We start from the raw sequence: 16,002 nt of genomic DNA, 5'->3' as shown, positions 1-16,002 counted from the left end.
CTCTCTCTCTCTCTCTCTCTCTCTCTCTCTCTCTCTCTCTCTCTCTAATAAATAAAAATAAAAAAAAAAGAGGCGTTGGGAGCTTTCATGGGAAATTCTTACTTTGCTGACAGCTCTGTAATTCACCTGGAGCCCTCTGACTTCCCTGTGCTGAGCCCAGACGTGCTTATACTCCCTTTCATTGTGAAAGCTTCTCTCTTGTGCCCACCAATTGATCGATCAATTTTCTTTTAATTAATGTATTTGGTACAGGGTCTAACAGTGCAGCTCAGACTTGCAGGGATCCTCCTGTTTCAGCATCCCCAGTGCTGGGATTATAGGCATGTGCCACCACATCCAGACTCAGTAGCCAGCTCAGCATGCCCGAGGGCAGGACCGGCGCTGAATGTGGTGCTGGGGATTGAACCCTGGTTCCTCTGCTTGCCTAAGCAGGGACTTAGTCCACTGAGCTATCTCACTGGCCCTTAGATGAACTCCTACTGTGCTCTTTCTCAGGCCAGTGAACCCCTGGCCAGGAGGTGGGGTGGGGAATAGACTGTGTTTTCTCAGTAGGCCGTGAGTCTTCTAGGTGTGGCTCAGAATGTCACCAGGGTGGAGGAGCTGAGGACTGGCTCTCAGATGCCAGCTTTTCCATTCTTTACACTCCTCTTCATTAGCTTAAAAGCCAGGGGCCTGCATAAATGTTTTCATATTTTCGTGCTTCTTTTATTGGTCCTGCTCGCATAGACCTCACCCAGGAGCTCTCGGTGTTGCTTACTGTCTTTGAAACAATGCAGGAAGACAGAGCGAGTTGCTCGGATGGCTGATGAAATTTTTCCATGCACAATTAACATAAGACATATATGAAGACTGCTGTGTACAATACAAGTATGTTCCCCTTTTGTTCCTAACAATTTGTCTTGGGCAAGAGGGTCTCTGCTCAGAGCCAGTGTCTGCTAGGAGTTCAGCAGCTGAAGAAACAGGAGTCTCCTTCCAGAAGAGAGGTTCTAGGAAGTGATCACAGCGTCAACCACACGCATGAATCAAGCTGGGTCCTAGTGTCTATGCGTTAGATTTATGTAGTTGGAGGATAAATAGAGAAAGGATCTTTTATAAGAGGCAGAAGCAAGATGGGTGTTTTATAAATGAGCAGGACATTGTAGCTGCAGCAAAGGGTACGGGGTGTAAGAAGGCAGGAGATATAGTAAAACACTTCCATGGAGAGCACTCAGGGCTCAGGAAGCCAGCATCCTAGGAAGGCTCTTCCCATATTTCCTGACTACTCTACTGAGAACTGGAACACTCTTAAGGAACACTTGGTCCATGTGCCAACAGGCCCATGTACATGGTCTTCTAAATGGGTGACCACAGATCTCCTGGGGTGCACTGTGTGAGGCTGGGCTGACACATTTATAAGGTAGTTGCTAAAAAAATGAAGGAACATGTTAGCTTCTTTATCATCTGGGCATTTTCTGCTTTAAAATGCAAATACAAGGACATGTATCTATGACGTAGGGACATGAATGGGAGTGTGGACACAGCTAAGCCTGGTTTCCTATGTATTAGGTCCACTTATTCTGTGCTGGATTCCTCTGTCTTATTTTCAGTCTTTCCATTTGTAGAACTTGGAGATTTACTCTTTTTTAAACTGAGCTTATTTTGAGGGTATTACTTCAAGGACATTTTAGGTAAAGGTGAAAAGAGAAGATAAAATCAGATTCAATCAGATCACTGTTTTGCAAGGCATCATCTTACATCAGGTAATGCTTTGGGGCCGTTAACTAGTGGACGATGCTGTGGGATTTTCACACCTTGAAATGTCTAAGAACTTTTTGGGCCAGGATACTGGATTCTCCTCCTGAGGCTTTCTGTTTCAGAGGGTTTTGTGGGTCTCAGAAACAGGCATTGCAGTGTGTGTCTTGCCCTGCTCTTAATCTGTGGATCTGTTGGTCACCATGGGATCGCCGTGAGATGCTTCTCTGACCTGGGCTCCACCGAAGACTCTGGGCTCCAGGCAGGAAGTACAAGAGTAGTCTAAAGCAGAAGTGTAGGTGTAAGTGTAAGAGGAAGTAAGAGTAAGGATATTGCTCTGGAAAACATATTGGAAGGGTCAGCTATATCTAATTTTGAAGTCATTGTCTTGTGGTAATGGGCCCCAGTGTGGCCATTTGCAGCAGATACCAAGAAACTGGAATGAAAAAAAAAAGAGTCACTGTATGTGGCAGATAAAGCATGTGTGGTAGATTCAGGCACTGAGCAGGCAGTGTGATGCTTCTGTTACTGGCATCAAAGCCCAGAAGGGGCTGGGGTCATGGGGATGCAGGTAGAGCACGGTGACCTGAGGTCGTTCTCTTTAGAGTGGTGTGTTTAAACTTCTTATGCTACCAACCATTCTGTAGCAAAACACAGCAACGCCATCCCCCAGATTGATATTTGCAATGTAAAAAAAAGAATCTTATCACCCAACATGGAGGGAAAGATCTGCCATTTCCAGGTATGTCCTCAGAGGACTTGATGGCCACCCAATTGCTGAGAATGTGCTTGGAACCGGGTAGGTAGGCGGATCAGATGGGCACGAGGACCTGTACCTGAGGGTGAGAACTGGTGGGAGAGGAGGTCAGAGTCACAGTCTCTGGGTTTCTGGAGGAGTGTCTGCTACAGCTTGAAAAGCCCAATAGGAAAATTAGAAGAGTTCAGTACATCTTGAGTGATTAGAGTTCTTCCCGAAAATATCATGGATCATCTCCCTGTATACAATATTTCAATATGTGTATCAACCCCTCAAGCTTCACATATTGAGATTGCCCAAAGGATCTGCGTAGCAGAAAGCGGAGCTCAACTGATGTCCCTCATCTGAGCCTGGGACTTAGGAATAGCTGTGATGCTGTGCATTCAATAATATTCACTAGCTGCCTCTGTGTCTAGAGGCAGTCAGCTCCTCAGCTCCTCTGCCGCTGGTGTTGGCTGGAGAAGGTGGCCGCCAGAGGGTGAAGTACACAGTATTTGCAAACTTGCACGGACACTACCAGTGCCAGCTTTGGCAAAGTGTGGGTCAGGAAAACAAATACTTCTGTAGTAACAAGCTGTCCAGGATCTGGGGGTCCTTAACGCAACCCCATAGCATTTGTCTCTGCGTGAGGCACGAAGTAGGGGATGTGGTTGCTTGCTCACTGCATTCACTTCCTTGGGTGGATTGAGGCTCTATCTCCATGCGCTTTGGAGATAGCAGCCATGGGAGAGGGGACTGGGCAGAAGCACTGGCAGATGAGTAAAGGGCACTCCTGGGCATGCATGGGGGCCACAGAGGCGTGGCCGTGGCAGTATGTGTGGCTCCTTGTCCACGTCTCCCTGGTTCTGTTCCCCAGCTCCGCTTCACCGTGAGATTTCTGACTCCGAGCCCGTCTACCATGTTCTGAGCTTCCTGAAACCATGAGCTGATGAAACCTGTGCTCCTGTATGTTGTGCCAGGCAGCGTGTCTTAACAATAGGAAACTTGACTAAAACACGTTACAACCCTCAAGATTCTGTTTTCCCTGATCATGTCAGTATTTCCTGAATCATTTTCATATGTCCTTAGGCTTGGAGACGCCTGACCTGTTTAGTTCATCTTCGGAGGAATCTCCCAGCTGAGGTTTAAGTATTAGTACTGAGTACTGAAACTTCTAATAAACTACCTTTACAGTGACTCACTAACCCGTCCAGAGGAAAATAAATGCAAAGTGACTGTATTTTATTTCTATTAACAACAAAATACTTCTATAAACACATCCCATTGCCTTTCAGAGCACATATATTACAAATAAAGAAACTCCACAAATTGTAAAGATTAGTATTTATCAACACTTTTTTACACATACAGAAATATTTTAATATAATGGTATCTGAAATGTTACTCATATAATTTTAGTACTGTCATAAGTAACAACTAAAAACATTCTTTTAAATTTGGTAAAAACCATATATTTTACAATCTGCTATTTACACCTGAAATATGCTTAAATGTTACAAAAACATTCACTTTGACCTTTAAAATATGTGTACTAGGGCAGGGTATTGAGCATATTATAACTGGCAGCAAACAGAGTCTGCTTTTGACTACACATTCATTGGGATTTTCATGGCAAATATTCAGGTTGGCTTGATCAATACCGCTCAAAGAAAAAAAAAATCATAGGAAATGTGCAAATTCAGAGGCTGGCAAAATTCTCAAGCTGGCGAGGTAAACAAAGATATTAACACCATAAAAACTTCAAATAAATTAAATCTATCTCTCTTCCCCGAGATTAGCTGCAAATTCAGAAAGGTCTCTGCGAGGTCCCGCGAGGCGTCCAGCTTGGGTCAGACTTCTGCGCTGGGGGAGACGGACACGGTGGGCGCGGCCGCAGCCCCCTTGTTAATTCCCCGAGTGCAGGTTCGCTCCGCTCCGCGCCTTGCTGGGTCGTCCCTGCCCGTAATCTTGAAACAGGAGAACAAAATAATCAAACAGAGGCTAACAGTCATCCTCCCAAACGCAAAGTTACAGCCCAGGATGGTGACTCCCATTCCCCAGAGGGTACTTGTATACTCTGAAAATATGCTTGCTTATTCCTTACCTTCTTCTTCCCAAGCCCAGGGGTCGGTCAGTCACTCTGCCCGTGTTTAAAGTAGCTTCACTAGTCCCTCTGATCACCAGATATACATTTATAACTGTTCAAACTAAACCTGCAGATACATCTAAGCAGTTGCAGGATTTTATTTTATTCTAAAAGTTTATAATTTATATTGCCAAAGTGAATCAAAAAGGAAAACATGGTGCAGCTCACTCAAGTATTTACGTGAATGGAAATATAAAGAACAATCTTGACTGGATTTTACTTGAACATAATGTTCCTGGGCCTTAATGACCCTTCATCGGGTGCATTTGAAGAATATTATATACACATGGCATCAGCAGCTCTCCCAGAGAGCCCAGACACCTCTCAGCGTATCTGTACGGAAGCGACTTAATACTTTAAACTTGTAGGCCTGAAGATTTTCCCACTCCCCACATTAGCTGCTGCGCCACGACGATCAGTTTTTCTACTCATCTGAAAGAGAATCGCTCCTTTGTCTCCACGGAGCACTGGGGACCTGAGCCTTCTGGCCTACGGTAAGTTCTCCTCACGGTCAGTGTCACAGGCTTGGCATAAATAATTTGGCTCATAATGCGTTCATCCAGCGATCCAATAGCGCTATGCCTTCGCATCGCGCATGCATGCCCCCAGCAGGCTGGGCCGCTTCCCTGTGTTTGCGTTTGCGCTCCTGACCTCAGCTGAAGTCGCTGCGCTGTCATTCTCCTTGAAGTTTGAAAGGGACGCTAAATGCAGAGCTCATGTTTACCTTTCGGCTGCATCCTCATATCTGTTACTTAGCCAGAGGAGGCTTTGCCTGACTTGGGCTATTTATAATACATGATGCTGGCTGCTTATAAAGGAGTTTTGCTTGTCACTCCCAATTCAACATTCAGATTTTAATGCTGTTTATCCGGTTGCTTTTTTTTTTTTTTTTAAGAAAAGGTTTATTGGGGATTAGAAATCCCTCTGTGAGATGCAAAGGGTCCCAAGTAGGGTTACCACCAAGGCTTTGTGAAGTGGTTGGAGGTAATTTATACAGTAAAGCCACACAGTGTGGCGCAACGTTGTGAAACTGTAATCAGCCAATAAGATGGCAAATCTAGCCGCTTAACAAATATTGGTCCAATAGGGAATGCGCCTTTTTCCTTACACTGAAGCTTCTTTTGTTAACTACATGGTTTCATAAAACCATGGTTTCATAAAAGACTTCTTTCTACTTAAGACTTTTCTGGTGCTTTTGGAATGAGTTGCAAGGTGAATTCTGACTTTCTATTTTCTGTTTTGATTTTGTATTTGTCTGTTGATAAACCCTAAGTGTCTAATTTTCAAAGCTCCCTGGCAGAATGTCTGCTTGTGCTGTGATGGTCCACCTGTTTCCAGGACGCATGCAGGAGTGCACAGGCAGGGGGAGCCCCTCTACCACGTCCTGTGGGATACGTGCCCGTGGGAATGTGGGACCAGGAAGGAATCCAGCTTTTCTGAGGGCAGATCTATTTCTTTTACTGATAGCTGCGCAATCCACCCGTTCTTTCCTTTGTGCCACTTTTCAGGAGGCACAAAGGCCAATTTTGCTGCTTTTAGAAAAGGTTTGCTAGAACTTATTTTTCTCTCCTTTTAATCACCTATTTTGTTTTGTTTTGTCTTAGCATTCTGTGTACGGTACAGTTTTGCTGAGGAAACAGACCAGCTCAAGTTCGTCAAACACATCTTGGAAATTGATAGGCAGAGTGTGTACTTTTCTTGCCAGACTTAAGTTGTGAACTTCAGCTGGTGTCACCAGCCCCCAGCCCTGCCACCGACTGACCTATCTAGAGATGGAGTTGTCATGAAATCAAACCTCACACACCACCGGGGACTATGAAGTGACCAGGGAAAACGATCAGCTAGGTAGGGATGGGGGCTTGGCGGACATGTAGGACAGAGTGACAGAAGGAAAGAGAAACATACCACTCTTGCTTACAGTACTGAGGGAAATACTAGACACAGAGGAACAGAAGCTGTACAGACACGGACCTCGACAGAGCTGCCAGGAAAAAAGAGAAAAGCATTTTTTGGGGGCCCAAAATTCCAAGGTCAGACAGAGACACGATTTACAGTCAGAGATAAGCCTTCCCTCCCCATCTTTTCTGTTTATTCATTTCAATCCCAGATTTATGATTTTTTCCCTCATACTTCAAAGGCATCATCAGGAATATTCAATTCTCACCCCTGGAAAAGCCCAAATTGACATTATCTCCACTAGGACTCCTACCCGGGGCGATGTATTTTTCTCTGATCTAAGTCAATCCATCATTTCTTTCTCTGGCTACTATGGAGAGTGAATGAGAAGAAATGTAAAAGGAGAAAAAGTTGGGGCATGGGATTTGAACAAAACCTTTCATGTTTTGGGAATATCGTAAATGGTAGCTCCTTTAAGGAAGGGAAGGGTAGCTAGCATTAAGTGAGTGACTATGTGGGAGGCACTAGTGGGACACGTGTTCATACTGTGCCTTCCTGTTATTCCACAAAGAACGCATCTAATGACCGCAGGGGATCATGGGTATGGGATGTCAGCGTGTGAGGGGTGATTGATGCTGGGGCGTAGGCTAAGAAAGCAGCGCTTGACTTTCAATCATTTGATTTTCTCCCCCTACCAATCTCCCAAATATGGAAGGGCCACACTTCAGGCACAGCTTATAGAACATGTTGGATCCGTGCTGGGTATCATAGATGACTGGCCTGGGTGGCGGGGGGTGGGGTGGTGGGAGCTTTACTTTGCTTGCTCTCATCTGTGGAGAGCTCAGCCTCTGCAGAGAACCGGGCTGGGAGATTAAAGACCTTGAGCAACCCCGAGGCGCAGCCCGAGCAGGCTGCAGCGATCCCTAGCGGTCGATGAGCAGAACTGCATGTCACATCCATCCCGCCATCCCTGAGGGCAGCAAGCCTTACAGGACTCCCCTTTAGGGCTCTCCAGGGTCTGACCAGACCCACACATTCTAGCAAATCAACAGTTCATAGTCCATGAACAAATATCTCAGATACATGCAGACAGTCTCTGGGTTCTCATATTTTTCTTTTTCGGTGCCGAAATTGAACCCAGGACCTTGGCAATGAGCCACATCCTCAGCAGTTTTTCTTTTGAGGTACCGTCTCACTGAGTACTGAATTTCTCAGGCTGCCCTTGAACTTGTTTCCCCAAGACGCTGGGATTAGAAGGAAGTGCCACCTCGCCTCGCTTCCTATTCTTTCCTTTCAGATCTTACCTTAGCCGATCTCTGCTTTGAGCTAAGGCTTGCTGGGCACCTGAGAGACGACAATCTAGCAACACCGTGCTGGTGTAGACAGTGACTTAAGGGAGCCTCTGGCCTCTGTCCTGGTGGGCGCTTCCTATCTGGTGACAGCAGCGGGTGTCACCAGGAAAGCTCACCTGCTCATTCATAACCGCTGAGAGTTCACTGAGCATATCCTGGTAGTGGGAGCGCAGCTCCTCTTGGTACTCCAGCTGGTCCTCCTTGATGAGGCGCTCGTTCACATCCAGGGCCTGCCCGCAGGCATCGGCAAATTGCCTTTAGCAAGGGCATGCAGCAAGTTAGACACCAGCCAGACCTCAGGGCGGCCTCGTTGAGTTCCCTGGCTGCTGCTGGCCTCTGCCACCTCTGCAGGGCTCCTTAGACGGCTCCCTGGGGAACTCAGAACCCACCCCCCCACTCCCCCATCCCTCCCCGCTGAAGGAGGTGGAGCATGTGAACCCAGAAAATCTTACCTGAAGATTTCCTTCAGAAGCTTCACTTGGTTGTCAGGGTATTTCTTTGCATTGGTTTCTTCCAGGAAAGCTCGTGCGTAGGCCATAGGGCCGGCATTGACCTACAGGGGAGAAGAGAACGGGCTGTGACTGTTCCACTGCTCTCTGCCTCCACGGAGCCTCCTGCCAGCTGGAGGAGGGCAGCTGGGTGTGCACCTGCCTCTCACACTGCCTGAGAGTCTGGGTTGCTGTCCTCTGTAGGTCGCTAAGCCGCTGAGGGGAGCGTACGAGTTCTGTCCTTCACTACTGCGGTCTTACACTGGTGGCTGGCAACCTGCTTGCCACCTGCCATAACTACACTCTGCTTGAGTTACTCATTGCTTAAATGCTTTAAAAGCTAGACCAGTGTCTACTAAGTACGCTTTCCCTATTTAAATGCAATGTTTTTTTTCCCATCAAATGTTTGTTGTCTGTAACAGGACGGTGGCTCTTCTTTATTTTTAAAGAGAATAAAAATATTTTTTAAAAAAATCATTAGAAATGATACAGAATTTCACTAAACAAACTAATAGAAATTCAACAATGGTTGTTAAATTGCATATTGTTGTCTTCAAACTGGTAGCTCAGATTACCAGATATAAGCATACAAAATTGGTCCACAAAAATTAAAAATCAGGGAACAAATTGAGTATTAACTTTTTTTTTTTTAAAATTAGGACAGGGTGTACAGGATGTACAGGGTCTCATTGCATAGATTGGACTTGTAGTGATCCTCCTGTTTATAGCCTCCCCAGTGCTGGGATTACAAGTGGGTGTCACCATGCCCAGTCTCAATTGCTGTTTCAGTGTACCTCAGGGGCGGGGCTGGCACAGCAGGCCAGAGGATCAAACTCCTGGCACCTGCATCTGCCTAAGCAGGAGCTTTAATGCACTGAGTTATTTGGCTGGCCTTCGGGCATTAACTGTTATGTGCAATAGGCCAGTAGAAATCAGCAGTACAATTGGATAGCCTGGGCAACCATACTGCAGTGGCTTTCTCATCTGCTGGCCTTCCTGCTTTTCCTCAGGTGAGCCAGGAGGAAGGTGCTGGGAAAGTGAGCCTGGGGGCAGAATCAGCACGGTGATCTTGCCTTTGCCTCCGGCTCTAGCACAGTGTGGCAGGGCAGGGTTACTGGCCTGCCTGTATTTGAAATTTTAATACTTTGTTGACTGTGCAGTTTGGGCACTAATTTTTATTTTTAAAAATACTGCATTGATCCATGATTGGTATTCATTGTCACTTGCTTACTGACTGCATTTTGTGCATAGTGAGTGCCTCGCTATCTGCACCCCAGAGCAGGCCAGGTTAGGGGATGGTGCCCACTCCCTGCCTAGCCTCTACCCACAGTGCCTTTCCCTCAGCTCCTTGCCCCACGAATCCTCCTCTCCTAGCAGCTTCAGCCCTTGTTATTGTCGGTGATGCTGCTCACAGCATTTGAACATAGTTCAATTATTCTACCTCTGACACTCCTGGAAGGATAGTATCTGCCTTCTGTCAACCCTGACATCCAGGTAAACACTAAGGCATCCCTCATCAACTGGCAAACATTCTTTTCTGGATTTGTTTCAGAACACTGCTATAAAATGCTCCCTGACAGACAAGGACAGGAGTGCCATGTCACTTGTTAGTTAATTCATTCCTGAGGATACAGATATAGAACATGCTTTCCTCAGAGAAGACGGGATGGGAGAGTTGGGGAAGAAAACATTTCATTTCAGCTACACTTAAAGACATACGAGCAGGCACCAAATATACACAACAAGATAGAATTTTAAAAGATTCAGGTAATTGTGTCAGATGGTACTCACACGTGGCAAAAGCATTTCTTAGATCTTTTTGCAAAAATAATAAATTCTAGGGCCTCATCCCAGGTTTCCCTGGTCCCCAGCCTCTGTCTGGGCTGGGGCTGTACTTACTGACCTTCACACTGACACTGCCTTGGAGTTTGAGCTGCAGTCGGATCATGTCCACTTCGTCCATCGTGCAGAGCTGGTTGAGCTCGGAGACCTTCCTGGACATCTCGTCGATGGCCACTTCAATGGGATTCAGCTCTGTGCTCGACTGACTGACGACCTGGATTCTCTTCTTCACATAGGGGAACAAGTGACTTGCTGCACAGAAGCCACCAGACAGGTGTCAAGGGTCAGGGAAGAGCCAAGGATTCCCCAAAGATCAAGGGGATCATGTGTTGTTGCCTGGCACATGAGATATTCCACCTGCATGGTGTGTGTGTGTGTGTGTGTGTGTGTGTGTGTGTGTTCCTCCTAGCTACCATCTTCCTTCATAGCCCTTACCTTTTGCCTCAACACATTCACCTGGTAGACTTCTGCCCTTCATTTAGCTAACAGAAATTTATTCTCGGGGATAGATCAAGACCTTTCCTATAGTCAAACACTGAAAAGATGAGAGATTTCACCAGAACTTGTAGTTCAAATGAAACTGATCCAATAAAGCCTGATCAAATATATACTGAACAGAATGTAACACCTTCCTGGAAGATTGCTTTTATCACGACATTCTGAGTCTGTTGCTAGGAGGCAAGTTCCTGGACCGGGCAAGGGCCCTGCACCTACTTGTCAGGACCGTCCTCCGCTTGCACTGCTCTGCCACACCGCCGTGTTTCTTGCCGGACAGCGTGAAAGGTGTCTCGAAGACAAAGCGGTTGATGTTGTGGTGCATTTCAAAATCTGTCTTCCGGTCCTCTATTTCCTTTTCTTCAAAGAATGGTGTGACATAGGTCACCTGGATGTAGGCATATTTGGGGTCCAAGTCCTTGGGATTGACCTGTGTTAACACATTATGTCAAAGAAAGGATGGTGAGTCATGGGTGCTTGTGTGCATGGTTCTCATGCATGCCAGGCCCAGGCTTACCACTGAGCCACGCTCCTCAGTCTTTATTTATTTATTTATTTTGACACAAGGTCTCATTACCTTGTTCTGGCTGGCAGGCAGCAAATTCACAATCTTCCTGCCTCAGTCTGGGATTCCCTGGAATTTGAGGGGTGTGTGTGTGTGTGTGTGTGTGTGTGTGTGTGTGTGTACCACTATGTCAGTTGCAAGGTACTTTTGGGAAAAAACCCCAAAGTATGGGAAGCTCTGTTTTCCCTTGGTGAGCACCAGGAGGAGGCTGCTCCTCTTACCCAAAAGGAAAGCGGGGAGTCACAGCGTGCAGGGCTGGCTAGGGCCCCAGAGCCAGGCGATGGTGGTGGCTGGGTGGGAGCTAGCCTAGCGTGTCCTGAGGTGCTTTGCAACATAAGGGCCTGGCGGACTCATATTACTTTTTAAAAGTCTCTATGTAGTAGCACATGTCTCATTGCCTTTGTGTGGCATGCAGGCCTTCTGAGAGTGGAAGCATGCCTTTGTCCCTCTATGGTTTAGCCTCACGACCGACTGGGGCTAGGGGCTTCTCATCTGCGATGTGCAGGGAGGATCCTTGTCTACTTAGCAGATTAGATGCTTAGTTAACCACACAATGACAACTTTTTTCTATGCTTCAGATTCCTTGTCTTATAAACAGGGAATCCTTCTAATGCTGCCTTGGTGCACAGGCTTGATATGTAGCAAAACAGATGGGCTGAAGGACCCAAAAAAACTCTGGGGAAGTCTACTGGCTCTCCTTTGAGGTTGGAAGGGATGCTTTTCAGCCTCTCTTCTAAGACTTTTTTTTTTTTTTCTTTTTTTTGTCTTTTTGAGACACGGTTTCCCTATGCAGTTCAGGCTGCCTTTGAACTCACTTTGTAGCCCAACCTGACCTCAAACTCACAGAGACACTCCTGTCTCAGCCTCCTGAGTGCTGGGGTTATAGGTATGCACCACCATGCCTGGCTTCTTGTAAACTTTTAAAACTTCTTCCAACTTTCTCTATCTTTCCACCCATCCACTCCTTCGAGAAATCTCATAAAGCTCATCATAATTACACTACTATATTGCTAGCGTTGTACCCATTTTAGGGATTAAAAACTAGAGATGAAAAGGGGCCATCTATCTAATTTCTCCAGGTCACCATCTGTCACGCGGTGGCAAGGTGAGCGCTAGCGCACTGCACTTTCTTGTGCCGCCCCGCATTCCGTGTATCCCTCCACGCCCCTACCGTAGTTCTGCCTATCCAGGGAAGTGACTGCAACTTTCAAATTAAGGTGAATGAAACACCTATTTGCTGCAGCGTCTGCCAGTGATCTTGTCCCCGGATCCCTCCAAAGACCAGCTTCGTGAAAGAAGACAGGCGTCTCAATGATAGCGCTTTGCCGTGTTCCTTCAACTCTTTGCACAAGTGCTCCTCCTCTTACTCTCCTGGGATCCTGGAGGTGTGGGAGGAAGGAGCTCTGTGCCCAAGGCCCTGGATCTGGGGCTGGTGCCCAGGACCTGCGTACCACGCAGAGGAGAGAGGTTCTGAGTAATCTCGCGAGAGCTTAGGCTCTGCTCTGTGGAGACAGCGGGCGGTCACTTGCGTGTTAGGACGCCGCAAGTCTTGCACGAGCATGGAGAGCAGTTCTCCAGATTGCTCTGGCCCAGGAAGGTATCCTGAGCGGAGCTAAACATTTTCAACTTGCAAATCCCTTCCCTTGGAGCCCCATCACTTGATTATTGTAATTGTGCATGAAACACAAATAACCTCCAGGAGAAGTAGAGGATTTAGTAAACCATTTCTAAGGTCACTTACAAGGCACTTCGACAAAAATGCATGGTTTGACCAAAAAAAGAAAAGAAAAAAGAATCTGTAGCTAATCAATCAGCAAAACATCCAGAATAATTTTGGTAACATTGTGCAGGGTCAGACAGGAAATTAAAACAATAATTATAATGAAAAAATAAAATGGCAAGCAAAGCCTTAGTACAGGGGTGAATGTTGATTTTTTCTTTACCTTGTTGGAATCCTGGATTATCTTCACATTGTCTGCTCCGAACTTATCTGCATAGAGTTTGAGTAGCCTTTGAGATATCTCGGAGAGACCTGTCAACTTAGGCTCCTTATAAATATACTCTTTCCCTTCTTCTTCTTCAAAAAAGCCCTACAGAAGACACAGAGTGAACCACTTGTTTGATTAGAGAACTCCAGGTACAAATCATGAGCCATAGCAAAAGCCATTTACTTAAAAAATAATATCCAGTCTTTGGGTTATTATCCAAGCCATTGATTAGTACCCTATAAGATTGAAAATAAAAAAGAACAGGTGAAGAAATAAAAATACAACATCATATAAGCAGACATTAATGTAAATATTTCCCCAACCATGTCAAAGAACTTTATTGAATATCTTACATGTATTTTCTGTTTTTTTTTTTTTTTTAGAAATCAGTGGACTCTGATTGCATATATTTTGGGGAAAGAGTGCTCTCTTGTGGCAATCGTGGGTAGTGCACAAAGTGGAGCGTGTTTGGCGTGATTCAATCATTTTTAATGTCTTCAAGTCTTTGAAAGTAGTACAGATAACATGGTGTGGGTTGCAAAGGTATCTAAGTGGGCTGGAATAAACATATCATCTTAGATGAAAAACTATAACACTTTTTATTGTCATCCTAACAAAAATGACATGGAATATGTTCCCAATTTGTACTACTTAAAATAACATTACATCCATATGACGTCGGTGCACCTTGTTCAACTTAACTATATACAATATAATTATTAATTTGCTTTGCTAATAGTTCTTTTATGATCTTAGAAATCTAGGCTGTGTAGGATTAAAAACAGCAACAATGCCATCCTTTTCATTCCATAGGAGAAAGTAGGATTCAGCCTTTATTCATTTGTCTGGTTGGAAGTAGGGAGAGGGGAAGATTTTATTATTTGAAGGTAGCTCAGTGAGAAAAACCCTTATAATGTGTTCTCTTTGAAGAGACATAAGTATTTTTCCGGGGGGGGGTGTATATGGGCTTAGAATACTAGGTGAATTTGAGTGAAGAATCTGTTCTCTCTCTCTCTCTCTCTCTCTCTCTCTCTCTCTCTCTCTCACACACACACACACACACACACTGAGCACTGGGATTCCAAGCGTGTGCCACCACACCAGGTTCCAGGGATTGAACTCAGGTCCTTGTGCTCGCCAGGCAGGGCTTAGACCACTGAGTTATCTCCCCACCTCCTAAGAAACTGTTCTGGACCTACACTTCAAAAAGGTATAGTGGCTCTGGATATACTAGACAAGATCCCACTGCTTTCAATAAACGTTTTACTGATGATTTCTTTGAGAAACATTCAAGATTCCAGATAGGTGACTCAGTGTCCCCAGGTCCTAAGCTGCTAGGTGACACAGGTGTAGAAAGCATGAAAATCGACTCCCGCCTTTCATCCAGGCCTCACAGGGTGGTGCGGGCCCATCTCCCTTCCCCATGGCTTCCTGCTGCTGTGCTTCGACTCTCGCCTTTGTGGAGTTTTGTCTGATTCAAGGTCAGATGTTGGCGGCTGCAGTCGGCAGACTGACACATCAGAGGCGTGAGAGTTCTGAGGCCACCAGCCAGCAACTCCTGGGGTCACGGCTAGAGCACCGTTTATAGCTTTACTTTCAATGAGAAAAAAAAAAAAATGTTGCCAAGTTTTAGGAAGAGACTTTTTTTTTTTTTGGCTTTTTTTGGCCTTGAAATACAAACGAGTATAAAGAACTGTTTTTGCTGTGATGTTTTCCTCCGACAGATTTTGAATTTGTAGAAAATAAGTGGTAGGAAGCAGGAGTCTATTGCTGTCATGAGGAGCTCTGTGGCCTTGGTCATGACCTGTGGCTCCTTTCTTCTTGATTCCTGGGTCTTCCGGGTGGAGAGTGTAGCTGCAGAAACCCGTGGGGAGGCCCAGCAGGCCTCGGACTTAGCATGCCTCCACGGGCTTCAAAATCCATTCCTTCAGCCACTCTTCCATCAGCGCTACAATTGCCTTATTACAGTGGGTCTAATGATTTTCTGTATTTTGGCAAGTGATTGATTGATCAGAAAGAAACAGTGATTAGGGCTTTTGTTTCAAAGAGTGTGGGGATTGTACGACTGAGTCTGTTTTGTAAAATGACTGAGGAGGAGCAAGAATAGAAGAATAAAGCACTGACTCCAGGGTTTGTCTAAAGTTCTTTTTTAAAAAATATATTTGGTTGTTTCAGGGTCTCACTAGGCAGCTCGGACTTGTGATCCTCCTGCTTTCAGCCTCCCCAGCGCTGGCATTACAGGGATGCGCCACCATGCCAGACTTGGTTGTGGGCTCAGTAAGCCCAAGGGCAGGGCTGGCACGGCATGTGGGACTGAGGCTTGAACTGTGGTCCCTGCACTTGCCTAAGCTTGCCTAAGCAGGCGCTTTAGTCTGCTGAGCTATCTCACCCATCCAGTCCAAAGTTCTTTTGAAACCATACAAGCGGCAGTGATGGCTACGTCTGGCGTGCATGCTTACCTTTTAATCACAAGGCCATCAAGGCAAGGCCCCTGTATCATGCAGCACTACCTTAGGAGGGTGCAGCTTCAGCTCTCTGAGGAATTCATGTTTTATGGACCAAATGTGGGTGATGGGAAACCAGCAGTAGTTTCCTATATTAACTTTTGCCCCAAGTCTGTAAACTGGCCACATTTCAAGGTGACTGGAAGAATGGCCTTTGCATTTCCACTGCTAGTTTAGTTTTTAAACTATTATCTTTTTTTTTTCCGGAACCGGGGATTGAACTCAGGCTCTTGTGCTTGCCAGGGAAGCACTTTTCCAC

General features: G+C 45.8%; 1 protein-coding gene across 7 annotated transcripts in view; it reads right to left on the bottom strand.

Moving 5' to 3' along the window:
• Positions 1-3,692: 3,692 nt before the first annotated feature.
• The window catches only part of Dock10 (dedicator of cytokinesis 10), a 206,105-nt gene continuing 193,795 nt past the window's right edge, over positions 3,693-16,002 (bottom strand). For 5 of the 7 annotated variants that reach the window (XM_023723034.1, XM_023723037.1, XM_023723035.1 and 2 more), the window contains exons 51-57: positions 13,195-13,341; positions 10,906-11,116; positions 10,253-10,443; positions 8,314-8,414; positions 7,978-8,116; positions 6,519-6,594; positions 3,825-4,434 (exon numbers count right to left, since the gene is read on the bottom strand). In XM_023723034.1, the coding sequence (XP_023578802.1) occupies positions 4,373-4,434; positions 6,519-6,594; positions 7,978-8,116; positions 8,314-8,414; positions 10,253-10,443; positions 10,906-11,116; positions 13,195-13,341 (927 nt within the window). In that variant the 3' untranslated portion in view covers positions 3,825-4,372. Of the gene's footprint in view, positions 4,435-6,518; positions 6,595-7,977; positions 8,117-8,313; positions 8,415-10,252; positions 10,444-10,905; positions 11,117-13,194; positions 13,342-16,002 lie in introns of all 7 variants that reach the window. The other 2 variants (XM_023723036.1, XM_012516232.1) reach the window with 1 other exon arrangement.

Source organism: Octodon degus, unplaced genomic scaffold (genome assembly GCF_000260255.1).
Source record: "Octodon degus isolate 3935 unplaced genomic scaffold, OctDeg1.0 scaffold00096, whole genome shotgun sequence".
NCBI lineage: Eukaryota > Metazoa > Chordata > Mammalia > Rodentia > Octodontidae > Octodon > Octodon degus.
The sequence above is the reverse complement of the archived record's forward strand: the minus strand, read 5'-3'. Positions and strand labels throughout refer to the sequence as shown.